Source organism: Octodon degus, unplaced genomic scaffold (assembly GCF_000260255.1).
Source record: "Octodon degus isolate 3935 unplaced genomic scaffold, OctDeg1.0 scaffold00070, whole genome shotgun sequence".
NCBI classification, from domain to species: Eukaryota; Metazoa; Chordata; class Mammalia; order Rodentia; family Octodontidae; genus Octodon; species Octodon degus.
The window spans coordinates 3,022,640-3,045,869 of record NW_004524646.1 but is presented as its reverse complement, the minus strand read 5'-3'; the positions used below and the strand labels follow the sequence as shown (position 1 = coordinate 3,045,869).

Below are 23,230 nucleotides of genomic sequence, written 5' to 3'. Positions count from 1 at the left end.
TCTGTCTCTCTGTCTCTCTCTCTCTCTCTCTCTCTCTCTCTCTCTCTCTCTCTCTCTCTCTCTGTGGTACCAGGGATCAAACTCAGGACCTTGCCCTTGCCAGGCAAGCACTTATTCCACTGAGCTTTTTCCCCAGCCCATTAGCTCTTTTCTCTAGTTTTTTTTTTTTCCTTATTTATTTACTTGTTCACTTTTTTCATTCATTCAACATTATTTGAATTTCTACAAGGTGCCAATTCCAGAGTTACTTGCTAATGATACAAAATGAGTGAAATCAGACAGTCTGTGTGAAATTTGTTGTACAGTAGAAGTTAGACAATGAAGCAGTAATATAAAAATATCAAATTACATTTCTGATGTAAGAAATGCAATTTCTAAGAGAAATGCATAGGGTTATGAGAGCCTATAAAAGGAGGAATTGATTAGTGTGGAAGTCAGACAAGAATGCTTGAACTGAGATCTGAAAGAGTGAGACCTTGGGGAAGGAGAGAAGGATGAATAGAATTCAGACATTTCAGAAACTTGTTATTGTGTTAAGGATACTCTTTGTCATTAAGAGCAGTGCTCAAGTGTTTTCCAGCAGAAGGGTTATATTTTTGTCAAGTTAGATAACCACAAGGGCCAACCAGATGGCTCAGTTGGTTGAAGTGCAGGGACCTGGAGTTCGATCCCCAGGCCTGCCATGCCGGCCCCACCCCCTGGGCAGGCATGCTAAGATAGTGATTGAGACTGGGCATGGTGGCACGCAAGTATAATCGCAGCTCTTGGGAGGCTGTAACCAGGCGGATCACTACAAATCCGATCTAGTACTGAGACCCTGAACACCATATAGACCCTTCCCTAAAATACAAAAAAAAAAAAAAAAAAAAGGGTTTTCAGGGCCAGCGAAATAGCTCAGCGGACTAAGTTAGATGACCACAAAAGACATGGTTATCAGATTTTGGATGAAAGGAAGCTGGGAGGCATAACTAGAAAGATTGATGAGCAAGATATAGTAGTAACAATCTAGAAGGATAAAGGTTGAAGGACAGCAGTGATGATATGATTCTTGAGTCATTTGACACAGTTGGTACTTGTTGTTAATTGACAGGTTGATTCAAGTCAGAATCATTAAAAAATGGATAGATGTATATTTTAGAACTTTTTTCATTTAAAATGTGCAAATATATATTCCTTACCAGTCTTCAGGTATAGACATAAGACTTTGCTAACAGGTTCATAAACATTTTTTATTTTGCATAAACCACACGTATAGTAACACACTAAAATGGACAGTTTCAGCTTCTTTAAAGAGGAGTAAGAACTAGACACATGCGAAGGCATCCTCAGTACAAAACCCTTCTAGGCTTTCATAATTTTCCCCTAACTTTTTATAGGTATTTCACCCACACCTAATTTTTCAGCAGTTCCCTTTATGTTAAATGTCTTGCCTTTATCTAATCGTTTCAAAGCACTCAGCCTCATTTTCTTTTTCAGGGCTTTCACATTCTCATTTCAGTGATTTAATTATATAATAAGAATAACTAACACAAGCAGCATAGCCCTGGCAGGGTAACCGCGACTCGTACAAAACCCTCAAGGGCACGAGGTGGCCAGGGTGCCGCTGAGGTGTTTCCTAGGGGCAAGAGAGCATCGGTCTTCAGAGTTGGCTGGAAATCACGCGGGAGAATTTCTGCTGTTTTCTTCGCAGAAGCAGCAGTGTAAGAACGGTAATTTATGTCATCAGTTTGATGAGAACCCAGAGTGTGTCTTGGCTAGCAAGCAATAGAAATGATATATATACTATTAAGTAGCATTAATAAGAGTTTGAGTGACAGAAAATAGTAGTTTCAAAGTGATTGTGCCATTCAGATCCCAGTGAGAGCACCATATCTAAGTTGAGCACACAAGGAAGTGTGCAAACCAGAGGCTTTCTGAACAGTGCTTTTGAATTTATGTGGTCTATGACTCCTTCCTTCAGAACAATACATGCAAGACAAGTATATACTTAAAAAGTTTTATGTGGATTTAATTATACTGCATTTTAAATTTTTTGCTTTTAGAGATAATGTACAAATTCTTAAAAATCTTTTATTTATTTATACGCAGCTCAAACTCATAGTGATCCTCCTGTTCCAGCCTTTCCAACGCTGGGATTACAGGTGTGTGCCACCGTGCCCAGTTTTGGTGGCCGGCTCAGTGTGTGCCAGCACAGCATGTGACATCACAGAATCGGGGATCAAGCCTGGGTCTTTGTGCTTGCCAGGCAGGCACTTAGACTGCTGAGCTATCTCCTCAGCCTGATAATGTACAAATTTTTAAAAACAATTTGACCTCATTTTCTTTTTTTTTTGGCGGAACCAGGGGTTGAACTCAGGCCCTGAGCCATCTCCCTGGCCCATTCATTTTCATTTTAATGTAAGAATTAAAGGCTACTTCCTGAACACTTTACTAAATTTAAATCTTACAAATAAAATGAAAAGGTAAGCTTAATTAGGCCCCAAGTAAATTATAACAGCAAGACAATTTTTCTTGACATAAAGAAGTTGAAATTGTGCATTGCTTTTCTTGATGAGGTGGCAGCATGAATGTCTCTTTTAAAACATAGCAAACTTTAACTTTTCCTTTCTTATGGCAACAACTGCTAAATACTTGATAATATGATAGTGGCAAATACAGTAAGAGTCCCACATTTAGAAAAGCAAGCTGAGAAGTTGTGAAGTGACCTGTCTCATAAAATTTTTTCATGATGCTTGAGTTCCTATTATCAAGCCACTGAAGTCATTATCAATGTGATTTGTCAACATTGTGCTGTTTATATCAGGTTGGATAGAATTATAAAGCCACACTCAGTGTGAACAGGAGTAACCATAAGATATCTGCAGTGTTTAGGAAAATTTAGTTTTCTTAACTAATTATCTTTTCTGCAATAGCTACTTGGCTAAAAGAGCCCACAGGTTTTTGGCAGTGTCCAGCATGATATGTGTAGGACCTTGAATTGAACGGCGCAACCTATTTATTTGGTCACGATATCTGATAAGCTAAGTCAGGAAGTAATCCTTCCTATCATTTGTTCTTAAAATGTACTGTCCTTCAGTCTCAAAATAAATAATACTTCTACCTCAAGGTCAGTCAAGCTCTGCAAAACTAATCCTAGTAAAACCAGTGATCTTTACATCCTCTTTTACTCTGGACAGAGTATCTTATTTTATCAGGCCTCAGCTCTGATGAAATTGGTTAAGATAAAATTTTTATGAGATAGGTCATTTTGCAACTGCTCAGCTTACTTTTCTAAATGGGACTCTTATTCTATTTGCCACTTTTATCATTATCAAGTGTATAGCATGACAAGACTTCTGTGAAGATTCCATTTGATGCCATAGCATGTTGACAGAAAACTAAGAGTCATGCTGAGGCATGAAGCTGACCTTTTCACCTAAGCACAATTCCAGATGTGCTACCAAGCGTCTGTCTTAGAAGTTCCATTCAAGCAGGAAGTACTGTTGTTTATCTTTTTTAAAAAAAAAAAACTACATTTATATTTTTTAACTGAAGGAATTTTCACCATCTGTAGCCTTTGCAGTTTCCAAAAGATGTTTTCAAAATAGAATTATTTTAACAATATCAGCATTCACATAAGAAGTCAAAGTCAGTAGTTGGTTGTACTTGGAGACAGCCATCTAGGTACAAACTGGAAGAACATAACATCACCATCAATTCCAGTTGCAGTGGCCTTTTGTAAAATAGTAGAATTCTGGGATTAGACCCACGTATGCAAACATCTTACTGTCTTCTTAGTGGAAGAACCTGAAAAAGAAAAATGGAATCTGAAGGGTATGATAGATACTGGGAAAAGGGAATAAACTTATTCAAAAGGAATGAGTTGCTGAGTTGAGGAGGACAGGAGACAAGGGGAGGGGAAGAGATTAATCTATGTAAAACAGGATGGTTTGGACGATGGTACTATGCATCTCTGCTGGTCTATGGAAAGAAACAGTTAATGCTTTTATTTGTTTCATCTCTTTTTTTTCAATTGTACTTTTTCTCTTCTTATAAATTTCTTTTTTTCTTTAATTTTACATATATCTAGTAATGTGAATAACTGGTTGGAAGACAACAGTGTGTATTACAACAAATACTGTGAAATTCATATTACTTTGTTAAGTGAAATTCCATATCACTTTTAATTTTTTGTTTTACTTCTAATTTGTACTCTCTTTAAAAAATAAAAAAATTAAACACTCAAAAAAATGGTAAAATTCAGGAAGGCAGTTCTGAATGGATGGCTGTCGTTAGCACAACTACTTCATTTTCTCCGTGCGCTTCAAGCTGTAAACCAGCTTGACTACATGAGAGCTCTCCTTCCAGGTCTTGCTATTAATGAATGTGTTCACTTTGCTTGGGCAGTCTGATAAGCAGTCTTGTGAGTGCTTCAAAAACAAGGCTGTTTGGAGGCAATTGTGTTTAGTTATGCAGCCTACCCTTATTAAGATCCTTGTCAGAAATATTTGTTGTTTGGGATATTGTAAGATACTCCTTGGATTTTATTGACATACACATTTACTCACAGTTAAAATGTAATAGGAATACTATTGCTTTAGTGTTGTGTAAAGTACAAAAACAAAAACTGAAGAGTGTGAGCTTCTCAGTTTTTCCCATCATCTTCAGACAGATGAATATAAATGTATTGGTAGAATATATGCTTATTAATTTACATTACTGACAAACTTCTTGATGTAGGCATGTGGCAAGGAGGATGACTACCTATTATTTGACCTTGTAGAGTATTATATGGCAATAAGGATGCTGTTTTGTTTAAATCGGGGATCAAACTTGGGACCTTGCACTTGCCAGGCAGGTGCTTATCCACTGAGCTATTTCCCCGGCGCTTTTGTATCATTTTACTGACATACATTAACAGCTAGTGCTGCCTTATGATCACTTGGAGTAAAATACAACATTTTTCAAAGAAATAAGGAAGATATCAAAGAAAAATTTTACTAACACACAGACCACCTCAACAACCCTCCAGTGGTCAGAGGTCTCCAAATCATATTACTTTAAGATTGGCTTGATATTGAACTCAAGTTGGAAGAGGCAAATCCGGTCTCAAAATGGAGGTAAAACTGCCGGCCAGTCGCCCCCAGCCCAACTCTGGCCGTCGCCGTTGCCGCCGGGGGGAGGAGGGCCATGATCCAAAGGAGCCAGAGCAGTTGAGGAAGCTGTTTATTGGTGGTCTGAGTTTTGAAACTACCGATGATAGTTTAAGAGAATGAGAGATCCTCAAACAGAACGCGCCTGAGGCTTTGGCTTTGTGACTTACTCTCGTGTTGAAGAAGTGGATGCCGCAATGTGTGCTTGACCACACAAAGTTGATGAGCGTGTAGTGGGACCAAAGAGAGCTGTTTCTAGAGAGAAGTCAGTAAAGCCTGGTGCCCGTCTGACAGTGAAGAAAATTTTTGTTGGTGGTATTAAAGAAGATACAGAAGAATAGAATTTGAGAGACTACTTCGAAAAATATGGCAAGATTGAAACCATAGAAGTTATGGAAGACAGGCAGAGTGGGAAAAAGAGGATTTGCTTTTGTAACTTTTGATGATCACAACACAGTCGATAAAATTGTTGTTCAGAAATACACTATTAACGGGCATAATTGTGAAGTGAAAAAGGCCCTTTCTAAACAAGAGATGCAGTCTGCTGGATCACAAAGAGGCCGTGGAGGTGGATCTGGCAACTTTATGGGTCGTGGAGGAAACTTTGGAGGTGGTGGAGGGAATTTTGGCCGTGGTGGAAACTTTGGTGGAAGAGGAGGTTATGGTGGTGGAGGAGGTGGCAGCAGAGGTAGTTATGGAGGAGATGATGGTGGATATAATGGATTTGGAGGTGATGGTGGAAACTATGGTGGTGGTCCTGGTTATAGTAGTAGAGGAGGGTATGGTGGTGGTGGACCAGGATATGGAAACCAAGGTGGTGGATACGGTGGTGGTGGAGGAGGATATGATGGTTACAACGAAGGAGGAAATTTTGGTGGTGGGAACTATAATGATTTTGGAAATTACAGTGGGCAGCAGCAGCCAAATTATGGACCCATAAAGGGGGGGACAGTTTAGGTGGAAGAAGCTCTGACAGTCCCTATGGTGGTGGTTATGGATCTGGTGGTAGAAGTGGTGGATATGGTAGCAGAAGGCTTTAAAAAACAACAGAAAAGACCTACAGTTCTTAGCAGGAGAGAGAGCGAGGAGTTGTCAGGAAAGCTGCAGGTTACTCTGAGACAGTCGTCCCAAATGCATTAGAGGAACTAAAAATCTGCCACAGAAGGAACGATGATCCATAGTCAGAAAATCTACTGCAGCTTAAACAGGAAACCCTTCTGGTTCAGGACTGTCGTAGCCACAGTTTGCAAAAAGTGCAGCTATTATTACGGACTTTTTTCTTTTAATCATTCTCACAGGCTTTACGGGAAGATTGTGGAGGCACAGGCAGAATTATGGCTCTGTAGCAGAAAATGCCTCCCAGCCAGTCTGTCAGTTGCCCAGGATTCCTCCCATTTACTTCAGCTCCTGTTACTTCTGTCTTCTAGAAATGGCTGGTCACCATGATCCATAGCTGGTTACCCTGATGCATAGCTGGTCACCCTGATGCATATTGTCAGAACCAATCAAAGACAGCCAAGTACTCTGCTTCTTGCTTGCAATGCCATAAAAACCTCCCTCCCTGGTCCTCCTGGGCCTGACATTTAAAAGGATAATTGATTCCTTGCCAGTGCCTGTTGATGTAAATAAATCTGCCTCCAAATCCTGAAAGAAAAAAAAAAAAAGAGCAGCTATTGATTAATGCAATGTAGTGTCAATTAGATGTACATTCCTGAGATCTTTTATCTGTTGTAGCTTTGTCTTTTTCTTTCTTTTCATTACATCAGGTATATTGCCCTATAAATTGTGGTAGTGGTACCAGGAATAAAAAATTAAGGAATTTGTAACTTTTCAATATTTGTGTAGTTCAGTTTTTCTACACTTTAGTTCAGAAACTTTTAACAAAATGCAGTTTTGAAGGTGTTTCCTTGTGAGTTAATAAGTAAAGAAGACCATTGTTAATTACTATTTTGTATGAATTTTGCTAAAGTTAACTGTAAAGAAACACCTACTGACTTGCAGATTAAGGGGAAAAATCAATTTTTTTTAAAACACACACTGCAAACATACAAATGTTTATTCTCTCCACATGTCAGTGAGCATTTGTATCCCCCATTTCAAACCATGATACAAATGGGCACTGACATGTGGAGAGAATAGACATTTGTATGTTTGCAGTGTGTGTTTTAGATAAAATAGGATTGGTGTTTAAATTAGCATATTTGTGAATTTAATAGCATTAAGATTATTTTCAAATGAGAAAACCTCAAAAAGATTGGCTTAAGGAGTAAGAATTAAAAAGCATTTGCATGTTTTTAAATATTTAAGAAATGATCTTACAGAAGAATAACTCAAACCTCAGAGTATAAAAGGACCATCAGATAAAGATGTCAAATAGGCTTGTTTCCACTCAGTATAAAGAACATGTTCTGTCATTTAGATTCCCTCACCCCTTTATTATTTTGCAAAACCTTTGTCTTAGAAGTAATGACAGTGGGACCATTCTGCTGTCAAACACCTCATTTGCACTGTGATTTCTCTCAGTGTCCAGCTCCTTCTTTCTTTACTGATAAGTCATCCGCTTGAGGGAGGCAGCAGGAGCCCAGCTGAGAATATGTGCCCAGGATTCAGCTGAGAAACCAAGAGGCTCTTGGGCAGTGAGCTAACCTTTGTGCACTTGAGTATTTTCATTTGTAAGATGGAGGTGGTTGGCCCTTTCCTCATAAGGGTACTCTAAGAACTGGGTGAGTTAATGCATTTCAAGTACCTGATGAGTATTGCACTGGTAGGCGCTGACACCCAGAGTTCTGTCACATGGCTAGTGCCTGTGTTGAAACACGAAAGTGGAGTGCTAGGAAGAAGCTCAACAACCATGTTTCATTAACATTATAGCAAGACTTTCTACATTTGAGCAGATGGATAGATTCCATTCTTTTAAGTATCATCACATTATGAAATTGGAATCTGGCAGAAAAGAAGCTTAGGACCGGTCCCTTGCATGTGTAAGGAACACAAATGCTTAGGGCTGACTCTTCAGGGTTTTCCTTTCTCTTCCATTTCTGAAGTAACTTTCTCTGGTGGAAGATACCATGCTCTTTTGGAATATTACCTAGCTTCCTTTCTTTATTATAGACAGATACAATTTTGTTTTTATATTTTAAATGAGATATTAGGTTTGGAAAGTTGCTGTTTCCTTCTTGTTCCTGGGGCTAGAGAGATGGCTTAGTGGAATAAGCGTTTCCCTGACAAGTGCAAAGGCCTGCGTTCAGTCCTCGGTTCCGCAAAAAAAAAAAAAAAAAAAAAAAAAAAGACCCCTTCTTGTTCCCTTTTGTGACTTTCTCCTCAGAACAAGTGAGAAAGTAAGGACTTTCTCACTATAGTTATTACAGATATTTACAATGAGATAAGAATACACATTTGTGAACTTCTTATGTGTTCCAGAATGTATTCAGTATATTTACTGTAGTCCTTTCTATTTAATTAATTTTACTATGGATAAGAGCATTCTTATGGAGTTGCACTTCTTGTTTTCAGATTAGTTCTGCCTCTTGCTCTGGTCCTTTGGCCAGTTCCTTCTCTGTTCTGAACTCTTTCCCTCATGTGTGCATTCGAATTACTCAAAGTGCTAACTTTGCTGACTGGGGTATGAAGAAGTAAATCGGTGTGTAGAAGGAGTCTGGCCTCGGCAAGTCCTTGTTGATGTTGGCTGTCCTCCGTGGAGTCAGTACAGTCGAGCACTGACCTATGGCACATCACGCATTGGTGCTAATTCAGTTCCCAGAGCACTTAACTGAATAATATACAGAGTATAAGTGCCCTTCCCATAAAGCTCTTATTCTAATGGGTGGATATAATAGAATTATGTGCAGTAAGTATGAATAGAGGCTGTGGATGGAATGGTCTGCCTAAGACTCAGAACATTCAAGACTGATCTGATTAAAACATTTAACTTTTTTTTTTTTTGGTTCTGGATTTGAACTCAGAGCCTCATGCATGCCAGACAAGTATTCTTCCACAGAGCTACCCCAAGACCTTAAAGCAACTCATGTTTAAAGTGAAAATTTGCTTACCCCTTCTAAGAGGCATTTGCATTTTTCAAAAGATTAACTGGAGAATTTAAACATTTGGTATAAATTAGGGACTTAGCTCTTCCCTCTTGCAGGGCTTATTATTGTTAGCCTGCCTGTCCTCCTCCCTTTTCCTTCACATCTTCCTGCCCTATGCCTTTTCTCTAGGAAAATAAATGCAGAAACCTGCTCTGCCCTGTGAGGCATGGTGCCCACAAGGCTCCCATCCTTCCACCTGGAGATTGACCCCACACTCAGCAGTGTGTCCTACAGAGTCCTTGCCTAGGGAAGATATGCAGAGCCTGACCCAGTAAGCCATGAATGCTGCCCAGAGACATAAAGGAGCGTCTATGTATTGCTCGAAATATAGGATGTTTGTTAAGGCGAGAGATTTCCTTTATATGATGTTAAATATATTGCTTTAGGCTTTTTTTTTTTTTTTTTTTTGGTAAGTATAGAAGAATACTTGAGGTACTTGATTTATATGAGATTTTTATTAAGAACAAGAGAAAGACATGAGAGGAAGAGGGAGAGAGGGAGAGAGGGAGAGGGAGAGAGAGAGAGAGGGAGAAAGGGAGAGGGAGAGAGAGAGAGAGAGAGATTAAATGTCCTAGGTGTTCCTGAATTAAATTGTTATGGTTAGCTAACCATAATAACAGCCAGTTTTCTACAGCTAAAAATATTGAGGAGAGAGTAAAACTTAAAGCGTAAAAACATAACATTGCTAGATATGTAAGCACTAAGTGCCAGACTTTGAAGTATGTGTGGTACAAAGTTGAAGAACTCTGTCAAAGAACTGTATGAAACAGTCTCAAGGATATGTTTTCTTTTAATGAGTAGGTGGTGTACATTATTTGAATTTTTACTTTCATAAATTACTACTCTGCCTAGACAGTGTTTTAATCCTTTTTCTTTTCTTTTTCTTTTCAGCTTATGGAAAAGTGTTTCTAGTTCGTAAAGTAAGTGGTCATGATGCTGGAAAGTTGTATGCCATGAAAGTTTTGAAGAAGGCAACAATTGTTCAAAAGGCCAAAACCACAGAGCATACAAGGACAGAGCGACAAGTCTTGGAGCACATTAGGCAGTCGCCATTTTTGGTGACATTGCACTATGCCTTCCAGACAGAAACTAAACTTCATCTCATCTTAGGTAGGTGTCAGTTGTTTTTATACTTTTGATGAGAACGTTTTTTCCCAGGTCTTGAGTTACAACTCACTCAAAGGACAACAGACTTCCTTTAGAAGAAATGAAATTTAGAAGAAATGAAATGTTTTAATTATTGTTCTTTTCTTTCCTTGAACAATGTACATTGTCTGGGTTGGAGACGTTCCAATTTGAAGACGCTCATGTGCTTCTATTACATACTCCATTGTTAATCATAAAAAAGTTATTATTCTCTTGCAAGGAGCTGAATGGTGAAGTGGGCCATGATTTCTACTTTAGGAACTCTCAGGAATGTACAGGTTTGGGCTGACAAGGGGGCAATTTTATAGGAACCAATAATGGTGGGAAATAAAAAGGAACACAAAAATTTGTATTCCTACAGATGCTCTTCATTTCCTGTCAGAAAGCTGGACTACAAAGGGAGCAGCCACTAATCAGTCAACTCATGGGTCATCCCCTTTTCCCACGTAGGCTCTTGGTTTCTTTCCCAGTTGGACTGCTGGTGGTGATCTTTAGGAAAGTCTTCAACATACATTGCCAGATAACTCTGTAGAAAAGTTACACCATTTTCTGTGCCTTCAAGAAGTACATGGCAGTTCTTCTAGTATACCGTGCCACCATTGACTATTTCATGGCCCCTTGCTAAGTTAATTTGTATGTCTGTGTTATAATTCTCTCCTAAAACTGTAGTGCAGTTCAGCTAAGCTAGTTTCACATCCTGCTCTGGAAGCATGAACTGTTTCTGGGTGCTTGTAGTAAGCACATCCTTCTGTTGAGTTGACCTCAGTATCCATGACCCACCTAAGACCGCAGGATCCTCCCATCTGGAGGCTGCGCGTCCTGAAGTTACAAATCTTGCATAACCTTAAAAATTAAAATTGAGACTTGGGTCTGACTCATTCCAAAGTCTGGTTTTTATTGGCCAAATATTGCTTCCTCCTTTTTTTTTATTAGTAGCAGTATAAACAAATTTTTTATACAAATTTGGCTATTGAGTTAAATGATCTCATTTGAAAGCTAGGTTTTCATTTAATGGTACCTACATTTGCTTTCTCTTTCAGCCATGGAGTTACACTTCAGGCTCATTGTGAAATCCTGGTGCTATCTGTATGTCTGTATATAGGGAAACAGCTTTCCTGTCCTGTCCCCACTAATGGTAGCATCTGGGTCCAGTGAATAAAACCACTTGTCTTTCATTTTGCCTCTTTCATATATCTGCTATATGCTACTGCCTTTTTCCTTCCTTATCAGTCGTCCATAGATAAACAGATACAGAGCAAAACAAGAAAACCCATTCTGTGCCAGCTCAAGAATTCACTGTGGTGCGACAGCTTATTCATTTGGTAACAAGTGGAGTGCTGTAGAAAACATGCCCTTCTGCCCACATAGACTTAACTTGACACAATTTCTCTTTGTGTATGTCCATGATAGTTGTTTTCAACTTAAAAGAAGAAAGCTTTTCAGAAATGCAGAACAGGACTTGATTATAAATTATTTTTCTGCTTCAGTGATTGTTTGCAGCACTCTACTGCAGAGTGATCCATTTTTCCAAAAACTTTGCTAGGCATTCAGTAGTACTTACAGACAGATCTTGTTTTTAAAGTGAATGACATATTATAAAAAATATTCTGTTACTGCAAAAGTACCAGGTGTGTATATAAAAGATGTAGGAAAGAAAATAAAAACATATTTTCATTACACAAAGTTTACCTTATTACAACAGTCCATGACAGAAGATGGCTTGACTTGGCATCTTTCACCTTCAGGCTAGTGGAAACAGAATAACACATTCAGTAGAAGCTACACTTCAGAGTTCTGAACTTTCCCAGACTAATGACGTGTAGTCCAGTCTGCTTGGTGCTGGGCAGTGGAAACGAGCTGCAGCACCCAGCCACTGCCACGATCACTGACAGCCGAGACTGTCAGTAAACTGTGTGCTAGGATGGTAAGTTAGGTAAACTAACTGCAGTTTCAACTTACTATATTCTTAACTTACAGTGGGCTTATTGGGATGTGACACTATCTTAAGCTGAATATATGTACAATAATAGTATTTGTCCTACTAAATATTTTCTGTATGTCTGTGTACCTGCATAGTTTATCAAAATGAGAGTGTCATGTACATATTATTTGTAATTAGTTTTTTTTAGTTAATTACATCTGTCATTCCCAGCTAATAAATTTTCACTTCATTTAATCCCCAGTTATAAAATTTGTAGCTGACCAGAGCCAGTTATGATGGCACACTACTGTAATTCTAGCACTCAGGAGTCTGAGGCAGGAGGATTGCTGTGACTTCAAGGCCATCCTGGGCTATATAGTGAGCTCAACATCAGCCTGAAACACAAGCAAGACCCCGTCTCCAAAATAAATTGAAGCTGTATAACAAACTACTAAAATTTAGTATAAACTACAATAATTTATTTTCTCACACTTGCTGGCTTACCCCGGGCTTATCCACATGGTGTTATCAGCAGTTAGCTGGGTTAGAAGGACCAAGGTGGTTTTATTCTCAGACCTGGCAGTCAGTGCAGGCTGTTGGTGGGCAATCTCAGCTCTCTCTACGCATGGCCTGTCATCCTCCAGTCCCATAGATCGGCTTCTTCATAGCCTGGTAATGTGAGCACAGCTCATGAAGACAGTCAAGGGGGCAAAGGTAGAGACAGAATGCAAGGGCCCTGAGACGAAGTCCTGGAACTCACCCAGCCTCCAGCCCACACCTGACCACCTGTTTTCATGTTAGGAGGGAAACTGCAAAGAAATTACAGCCATTATCTGTGTATTCAAAGTGGTTAGGATAGATATATAGCTACATTCTCTTAATGAATAGAGGGATTTGTTCTAATGGTGTTAGTAAATAGGATCTCAAGTCCGCATCTTGTACAGCAATTAACCACTAGGAAGAATATATGCAATGTGTTAATTATTGAAACTGTCCTACCAATTTGGTTTGAAACTGTCTCATTGCTATTTGTTTCTCAATAAAATTATGGAAAAAAAAGAAATTATGGCCATCTATCACATAAACCCATATTCAGACATCACTAATGGTCACATAATTATCCTTTATAACTTTTTCTTTTTTTTTTCTGTTTCTTGGAGGAGTTTTGGAGGGGAGAGAATGGAATCTCACTATGTTGCCCAGACTGTTCTCAAACTCCTGCATTCAAGTGATCTTTGTGCCTCAGTCTCCTGAGCACATGGGGTGCATACAGCAGTAGGCCTGGCCAACTGGTTTGTGCAAACTAGGAATGCTTACTTGATTGTGTTGCTGTAGTGTCTTTTAGCTTATTCATGCTCTGCTGAATTCTAATAATTGAGAAGACAGATTTGAAGACTTGATAAACTGAAATTAAGCATTTTGATCTGGAATATACCATAGGAAATATTGTGTGTTTTATATAATATCAAATTATAAGAAACCTAATTTTGATTAACACGGTCTCACTTTAACTTGGTTTTAAACACCCAGCAGAAAAGTATAACCAAAAGATGTATGAAAATAATGCCGTGGTAATAAAGGCTAGATGTAAAAAGGGACTCCATTCACTGACCTCTCCTGGAAGTTTCCAGGTACACCAGTAGCTGACCACTGCTATGGTGCATTAAAGAAAAACTACAGTGGAATCCATAAAGGCTCAGCAAGTCTTTAAATTCCTTAGATAAAATTGTCCTTCAAAACCACTGGACTCTCCATGTTTTTATAGCTAAAGGTAGAAGGACTTAGCACAAGAAGTATCAGACTTTTAGATAACTCCATTAGAGGAGGGGTCTAGCAGCCGCCTGTTACAGGCCCTGTTCCACTTAAGAGCAGTTTCTGGACATAGCTTTTTCCCCAACTTGCCTTTGCATTCTAGCACTCATATTTTGATTATACATGCTTTAATTTCTTGGAAAATTTGTTTATTCTTGCCTAGATGCTGCCAGACTCCAAGTGTTCATGCAGATAGATGACAAATGTGTTAGACTCCTTTTAGTGAGATTCACTAGATTGACCTTATAAAGGGAGTTTATGCCTGCTAACTGAAACAGGATTTCTAAACAAAGCCCATTGGATTAGCTGTTTGGAAAAGGCCCCTAACTGGTTTTCCACACCAAATCTTCTCAGCTTGAAGCAATGAGATAGAAACTATGCCCCTTCTCTCCATACTGCAGCTAGAGATACTCCTTCAGAAGGGGGAATATTATAGACAGCTAAATTAGGTAGAAATATGGTGTGCAGACAGGGCTGGGCCCTTGAGGGAGTCAGCACATAAGATAGAAACACAGGGAAACTGTGGCTGGAGGTGCACAAGGTCTTAATGGTTAGATTTGCATGTGTCCCTAAGGGATGAACGGGGTTTGGGATTATTTGTATTGCCCTTGTGAGACTTCTCATTGTCCCATTAGGGGTGGGCCATCCTCTCCCACACACTCAGACTGAAACCACTAAGACTAAAGATTAAAACCATGATATGTCTTTGTCTGTTCAAATCTACTTCTGAGACCTATAGTGATTTTTACCATTTTCTTCTTACCATATTTCTTGTTAACTTTATATATTCTGTCATTCTCTTCCACTGTTTCTTCTAAATAATAACTGAAAGTTATTAAATTGTATAGATTAACTTTATATCCTGCTAACTTAACTGTATTTTCTTACATTCCCAGTGTGCTTATCCCCCCACCCCCATTTCTGCTCAGCCTGCTCCATGCTGTGTTTGGAGTATTTGCTTTACCTTTTACTTTTGGAGTAGGTCATGGAGGTCTGCAATTATTCTTGCTATTTTTTAAGATGTTGTGGGAGCAGTAATAGAGAATAAGGTGTAGGCTGGCGTTAGCTCCTTTTGGTATTCATGGTTCCCTATTGATGACTTTTGACAGGGTTTATTCCACTAGGATAAAATATGCTTCTCCAAATGATAATTATGATAGCAGTATCTTGTGAGATCCTTACTTGTGATACTTGTGTTTAGTAGCTGGTTAGAGCAGACTAGCATTTCTAGAATTTCTCACAGAACTGAGTTTGCATTAGTCTTTACCTACATGCTTTGTGTTCCTATTCATTTATAGTCAGTCCATTTGCCACCCTCTCAATCAGTAGACAGTACTTTTTTCTGACCAGTGAAGGGCCACGTGGTAAATACCTTAGGTTTATAGGCCTTACTCTGTCTTTGCCCATGGACAGGAGTAAGAGTAAGCTTGGGGACATCCAGTAAAATGTTATTCACAAAACAAGAATGGACTGGATCAGTCCATTTGTTGAACTCTGCTCCACACTCATTTGTTGTAAGTCACATTTTTGGTTTTTAGAAACTTCTACAGTGTTAAAATTCTTTAATGTTCTGTTTTAATTTATATCTATCATGTCATATGGATTTGATGGATTTTTCTTTATATTTCTAAATCCTGTAGTATAAAGACCGCTTCTCCTTTCATAACTTTTTTCTATACCTGTATGTGGTTATAGTTGATAGAAAAAAATACCTTCTCATCTTCTCTATCTCTCTCTTTCTCAGAACTCACTTATTTCAACAATCTTTATTAGTGGTGATTTTGTCAAAACACTAGCTGATCTATGACTGTAATAAACTGTCAGATTAATCATTGCAATTCATAAGATATTAAAGAAGCAAATCACAAACATGTTTCATAAAGGTGATACCAAGGAACACTCTCAACCATGAATGCCACCCAGTCTCTTAGACAGTTCTGTCATCATGAGTCACCATTTCAATAGAAGTCAAAAGGTATTTAAAGCATTAAAGTTTCACTTTTGATTATTAGTTTCATCTCAAAACTTGCAGAGGTGATTCTTTTTGCTGCGATGGCAACAGAATGGTTCACATTGCCCTCACCAGTGTGACAGAATGGATAGTAACGCAGGAATTTCCTTACTTTGAAGCAAATATGAGTAATTCACAGGACAGATTCAAACATACATACATCACATACATACATACTCTTGAGCCTCACTATGATTTTAATGAGCTGAAAGATGCCATTGAAAGAATTACCACAACATGGGAAATTCTGAGTCTGTGAGAGAGAGAAATTAGCTGTGTGGAGGTCAGAGTTGGTACTAGGAGCTATGGGAGTTTGGAGACTGAAAGCAGAGCAGAGCTGCTTCTGTGAAAGCAGGGGATGTAGGGTTTCTGCCGTCAGCTCTGCTGCGCACTCCCCCCAACACAGCTGGCCCAAGATTTCATGATCAAGGCCCTAAGGAGGCTCACTGCCCTCCCCATGAGTCTCCTTTTGCATCCCTGTCTGCAGGTGGTGTGCTGGAGGCTGTTTCTAGTTTTCAGCAGGACTGCACTCTGTAGCCAGTGGAACTCAGTTCCTCCATCTGTTACCAGAAGCGCATAGACTACAGGGCAGTGGAGAAATTTCTGGGTTTACCAAATCAAGTCACTTGTGCAGAAGTAATAATGCGTGTTCATTTTTGACAGAGAATTTGTTGTATTCTTGCTGTTTTAAAACAAGGGCATCTCACCATTTATTTTAATAAGGCAAGTAGAGAAAATCAGTACCTACAAGTGACCTTACACACCTGATCGTTTGTTTTGAAATACTCCAATGTAAATAGTAAATGCTTCAGAATAATTTTGGTTGAAATCAGATGCCCTTTTTACCCTGTTAATCCTGTAAGACATTTTAGTATTATGTGAGTACTTTTGTTTTGTAGGTATCTTCTATTTGAAATCTCAGGGGTAATTCAATGTTTTAAAAAGCAAATTTACTAATTTAAAAGCTACTTCTGTCCTCTAATCTTCCCACATATAAACACAAGAACACACATGTACACACATACAGTGTGTTATTCTGTATCCAGAATGAAGTATGAATGAGTGTAACAATAGAATGAAATCTGTGGTAATACCTGTATAAAATTAGGTATCATTAAGATAAAAATTATGCCCCTAATATGGCAAAATTGTGGTCTAAAATAAAACAGTATAATTCTGATAAATTAGGAAACTAATCTTTAAGGAACAATAAAGAATCTGATACAGTAAAGTCTACAATTTTAGAATACTTTCTACAAGACCATATTGATGCACCACCATACTAAAATAACTGCTTATTCGTAAAAGGCTGTTGCTTGAGAATAAGATGCACACTTCACACAAACTTGCAGATGAAGCCCTTTTTTCCATAGTACATGGCCTGATAGCCACAAGAGTCCCTTATAGAAATCAACAGTGGGGGGATAAATGGTGAATCCTCCGAAAAATTATGTGACTTCAATTTCTGCAAGTTCATTATGTATATTTCCTAGAGGTGTCTTTGAAATACTGATACGATAAGTACCAACCTAGTAATAAGTTTTTATTCACACTACAAATATTTGCCCACTTATTATGTACCAGGTGCTTAGATCTAGTAAGATACCTCAACCAGGTATTCTTGTCCTTTAAATCTTACATTTTAAAAGAGAAATAGATATTGAAGTAATATACCATAAGCTCCTGCCCGGCATGCACAAGGTCCCGAGTTTGATCCCTGGTACCGCAAAAAAAAAAAAAAGGTAGTAGTACTAATTGCCATTGAAATAAGTACATGAATGTGAAGGTTATTAAAGAGAGTGTAAGTCTAATGAAGATAGCTAAATCTAATCATGCTTCTCAGAGAAGACCTTCCTGGAAAAGTGACATTTAAACTGTAACCACCGGAAAAATTAGTCCTTAGCTGAGAAAACAGAGGAAATAGGAAACAACAGCCTAGCTCAGGGATTCATCCAGTGTGTGTGACAGCCTGAAGACAGGAAGTTATGTAGAGCACTCCGGAACTACTGAACAGGCAAAGGTGAACACAGCAAAGAGCGCCCAGCAGCCATGGGGTAAGGTCAGATCGGGAAGGGACTTCAGATTCGGAGTCAGATGCATTTGGATTTTAATTCCAGCTCTGTTGCTTATTGACTGATCTTGAGCAAGTTGCATAGTAGTGAAAGGCACAGTCTGCAGAGTACCAAGGTATCAGCCTTTTCAGTTTGGCAAACTGCCCTCAAGTCCAGTGGCTTAATACAGCCATTGGAGGGCTCCGTACTTATCCACAGGGGTGATTCTAATGCAGCCTTACTTTGCGCTGGTAGAAATAGTCTTTCTTTTGATCTGCAAAGAGCAACTGAAAAGTAATGCAAGAACTGAAAAGTACTATATTCAGACTTAAGTAACATGAGATGTTTAACTTTAAACTTTGGTGGTAGTGTGGAGGGGAAGTTGTACTCTCTATAAAGCTTCATCTTTGTGCACCCACTATGTAGGAGCTTTGAGACATTTTATCTCTTTCTCTTCTTACGTACACAGCCTTCTCCCATCGTCTTCTGCTAACTTCCTGTTATGTTCCTGGAGTAGGCCTGTATGCACAAGCGCCCTGAATTGTAACCAGATATGCTGTGTCCTTTCCTCCCAAGCAAAATCCTGTCCACAGAGGCTGTTCTTCCCTAGTTGCTCCCTTTCACAGAAGGTCATGCGTCTTCATGTCCTGCATCTTGTACTCAACAAAGTGATGATAGTTAAACATCATTTTAAAAAATTCTCAACGGAGTGCTGCTTTTGCATGACTTTTTTTTTTTTGGCAGAACCACGGGTTGAACTCAGGCCCTTGAGCCTGCCAGGGAAGCACTTATTCTACTGAGCTATCTCCCCAGCCCTGCATGATCTTTTATATAAGTAACTTCCACTCAGTCTTGCAGCTAACTGACTCCTAGGATGCTTGCCTTTCCTACGACTTATTCATCAAGATTGGTTTCTGTGTTTTCCAGTTTCCTTCTGTCATCTTCTACAATTTTCGTACAATATTAGTAACTAGTTCAACACCAAGCCAAGCCTCTTTGACCTCTGTCACCTTGACTTTCACTTCACATTACCCATTCAAAGCATAGCTGCATTCTGGGCCTTATCAGTCCAACCAGTCACACCTCTAAGACCTCAGTGTCAGATTTTTTCTTTGACTGTAATCTGTTTCCCCGCTTTTGCACACTCCCCAAGAGCTTCTTTAATCCTCATTGAGTCCAGCCTTTCCCGTTGCTCCTTGCCCTATGACTTGAGTTCCGTGTGCATCCTTACTAACTTGCCGTGCTGAACGCTCTTGCTCACCCTCTTCCCTTCCTCCTCACCTGACATTGCAGTCACTTTCTTAATCATCAGCAGAATGTATTTCCTGAGTCTTACCCGCACTTCATGCTGACATCCTCAGCAGAACTTTGTGGAAGGTTGAACAGTTCAGTTCTCTTGAGTTACGCAGGAGCTGTCCTACCTCCACTGCTCCTCAAACCTATAGCTCCATCACTGTTGAGATGATTTGTCCTACTTACGGAAAATATATGAGGTCCAGCAATGGCAAACTCACATTTTCTTCCCCTCTTCTTTCTCCTGTATCTTAAAAATCTCTGTACCTTAAAACTGCCTATTAGAATGACAAGATTTGAAATATTGATAACAAGTGTTAGTTTTCTTAAGGCATTCATTCACTGTTGGTGTGGGACGTAAATGGCTTCAGTTTTTTTGAAGAATTTTCAAAAGCTAGTAGCATTTATCAAAATTTAATATCTAATTACATTTGACTCAACTATTTAATTTTAAGAATGAGATCTACCAAGCTATACCCATGTGAATGAAATATACATGTATATAAAAATTTAATTATTGTAGTTATTTTTTTTTAATATTTATTTATTTATTTATTTATTTAGTGTGTGTGTGTGTGGCCAGTTCAGCCCACCAGGGGGGCGAGGCTGGCTGGCATGTGGTGCTGGGGATTGAACCGCGGTCCCTGTGCTATTGCTTAGCTTGTTCTAAGTAGGTGCTTTAGACCACTGAGCCATCTCACCAGCCCAATTATTGTAGTTATTATCTAACAAAGTTATCATAAGAATGAGAATGTCAATACAAACGATGGTTGTCTGCAGGCCAGAAAATCTTAGACTCCTGTATCCAGGACCACAAAGGCTAAGGTGGCAAATATTTCTTAATATAATATTTAGATTTTGTAGGACACATTTACTTTGATGTCAGAGACTACTCTTTGTATTTATCATACATTATCACTTTGATTCCCTGCAAGAACCCTTCAAGGGATGGGTTGTCATTTTTGTCAGAGGTGCCTAAGAACATATGGCCCGCATGGGAGGAAACATATGATTTCATTTCTATACATTTTAGTCCACATGTATTGATTTATTTGGTATATTAGGAAAAGCAGCTTATTTTTAATAGCAGAGAAACAGAGAGAGAGAGAAACAGCTTTAACTTTTTTTGACTCTCTCAATCCTTTCCATTTTGTCCTTTATGTTACTACTTAATTGCTCTTCCTACCACATAGCCATAAGTGGGACATATCACTACTTAAAAGTCTTCCAACGATTTCCATTTAGTTAAAAATGATATATGTTAGGTGGGGTGGCTCACACCTATAATCCCAACACTCAGGAGGCTGAGGCAGGAGAATCACTGTGAGTTGGAGGCCACCCTGGGCTACATAGTAAGTTCAAGGCCAGCCTGAACTGCATAGTGAGATCCTGTCTCAAAAAGACCAAAAAAATATAAAAGATATAGTCTTAACTCCAAAGTTGAGCTTCTAGAACAATCTGTTCTCAGTTGTAGCCAGCCTTTCCCACTCAGTCCCTTCCTCTTGTGCTCTGGCTACCCTATGTAATCTGCATACTCGTCTGTGATTATATGTTTTTCTTTCCCTGTTCTCTATTTGAGTACTAATTTGAGTTCAGCTCTGTGTTTCACTGTTTCCTAGCCACAGGACCCCAGATACAATTCTTAGCTTTTCAGGCCTTTTCCTAGCCTGTTTACCTGGCTTAAATGGAATAATGTCTGGAAAGTGCTTATTAATAAAGTGATAGTAATCCATCAGTGTTGGCTTTATTAAAATGAAACCTGGAAAAGTACAAAATGCCTGAAAATCTTGTGTTAGGAAGTATGAAAGTACAATAAGTGAGGGTGACAGGAAAGTTCTTATGGAAGAATGCTAGCACAGCGAAGGAGTGATTGAAAAAATCACTTGATGCTAAAATAAGCGAGACTTTGATGAGAGCAAGATATTTTTACAGCCTCAATTTATCTTCCCCCAACTTGCCAGTTGATTATAAAAGAAGGAAAACATAGTAACTTTACTGTAGAGAAAATGGCAGACACTATCTGAAGGACTGATTCCATATTAATGATGTGATCCAAATTGCTATTGATGCTGCGAAAATGAAAGTCCATGGTTTCTGATATGGTCCAAGGAAAGTAAGATCACTTCCTTGGTATTTTTTCCAGGAATTAATAATGTGTATCTGTATTGGTCAGGGTTTTACTTAGAGGAACAGATATTAACACAAGATATACAATGTATAAGGAATTACAAGATTGGCTTACTACAGTCAGCCACAGAGTCAGATGGGGGAGTGTGCAGAGGGCGTCTGCACACCCCAGACTGAGGAGTTCAGTCTCAAGGTCTGAAGCTCACAGCTGTGCTCTGTGCAAGTCTCTATTTGTCAGCTGATGGGTCTGCAAGGGAAGACTGAAGAGTCTGTGACAGATGCTGAAGAGTCTGCGACGGAAAGTGAAGTATCCAAGCCAGAGGTGGAAGAGTCTGCGCTGCAAGCCAGGTGATGAAGTCCAAGCCGAATGCAGAGTGAAGCTCCTCCTCCGATGAAGTGGAAGATCGACCACTTCCTCCGCCTCTTATATGGTCTGTTTGTGCTGAGTCACTCTGGGGGCAGAACCAATTGTGCCCCAGGGCGGGACCCCCACCAGCTGTAAGTGCCCGTGAGCCATCCGGCCAGGTTGACACAATGTATCAGCCTCTACAGTATCTAATCCTGAGAAAACATAAAAACCATTTTGAGGGTTTCCTCAAACAATTGCAAGCCTATTCTCTTCACAGATATCTAGATCAAGAAAGACAAAAAGGTTCAGAAAAAAAATACACATGATTCTTATGTACTTTGTGATCTTGAACTAGATCTGGGACTGGAAAAGACTAGACTACAAAGAGCATTACTTGGCAGATAACAAAATTGGAGTAGGGAATATAGATTAGATAATAGCATTTTTAGAAGAGTTAATGGTTTTGCTATTGATAATTATGTGCAGTTATATGAGAGAATATCTTAGGCAATGCCTCAGTGAAGTATTTAGGAGTAGGGAGCTTTTCTGAGTTTAAAATTGTATCAGGAAAAGCTTCATTTATAAAGTAAGTCAGGCCGCATTCCAGGAACCCCCAGACCCAGTCCTAGCCCAGGCTCAGTGAGTGTGTGGGAGAGCTTCTGGCTACCCTTTGCCAGTGGGACCTACTGGTCCCAGCCCAGGTGCAGCGTGGGTGAGACCCTCTTCCACCCCCTTGGGATTCCCCCACCACTCCGCAGCACCTCCCCTACCCTGCCTAGGAATTTCTGCCATGTTCTGGGAGCCCCCAGATCCAGTCCTAGCCCAGGCCTGGTAAGTGTGTGGGAGAGCTTCTGGCTACCCTGTGCTGGCATGACCTACTGGTCCCAGCCCAGGCGCAGCATGGGTGACACCCTCTTTCACCCTTTCGGGATGCCCCCCATCACTCCATAGTACTCCACACACACATTCCGCCCACAGAGTACAAATTTCTGTTGTGTTCCGGGAACCCCCAGATCCATTCCTAGTCCTGGCCCGGTGAGTGTGTGGGAGAACTGCCTCTCCCTTCTACTCCACCTTGTCCCCTCCAGACTCAGGTGTAGGGCACAGAACCACCCAGCGAGTCCGCAGAACATCTTGCCAGAGGGGTACAACAGGTTCACCCCCAAGGGCAGCAGCAGGAAGGAGCTGAGCACAGAGGCCAGACCCAAGCGAGGCACAGCTGGATAAATCCAAACTTTGTAGATCTGCACCTGAACTTCAGTAGGTGCTAAGGTTATAACTGCAACAAAGATCTACAACAAAG

General features: G+C 39.6%; 1 protein-coding gene across 1 annotated transcript in view; it reads left to right on the top strand.

Moving 5' to 3' along the window:
- Rps6ka5 (ribosomal protein S6 kinase A5) overlaps positions 1-23,230 on the top strand; it is a 198,081-nt gene that overhangs the window by 70,624 nt on the left and 104,227 nt on the right. The window contains exon 3 of the mRNA XM_004635134.2: positions 10,109-10,327. Within this exon, the coding sequence (XP_004635191.1) occupies positions 10,109-10,327 (219 nt within the window). The remainder of the gene's footprint in view (positions 1-10,108; positions 10,328-23,230) is intronic.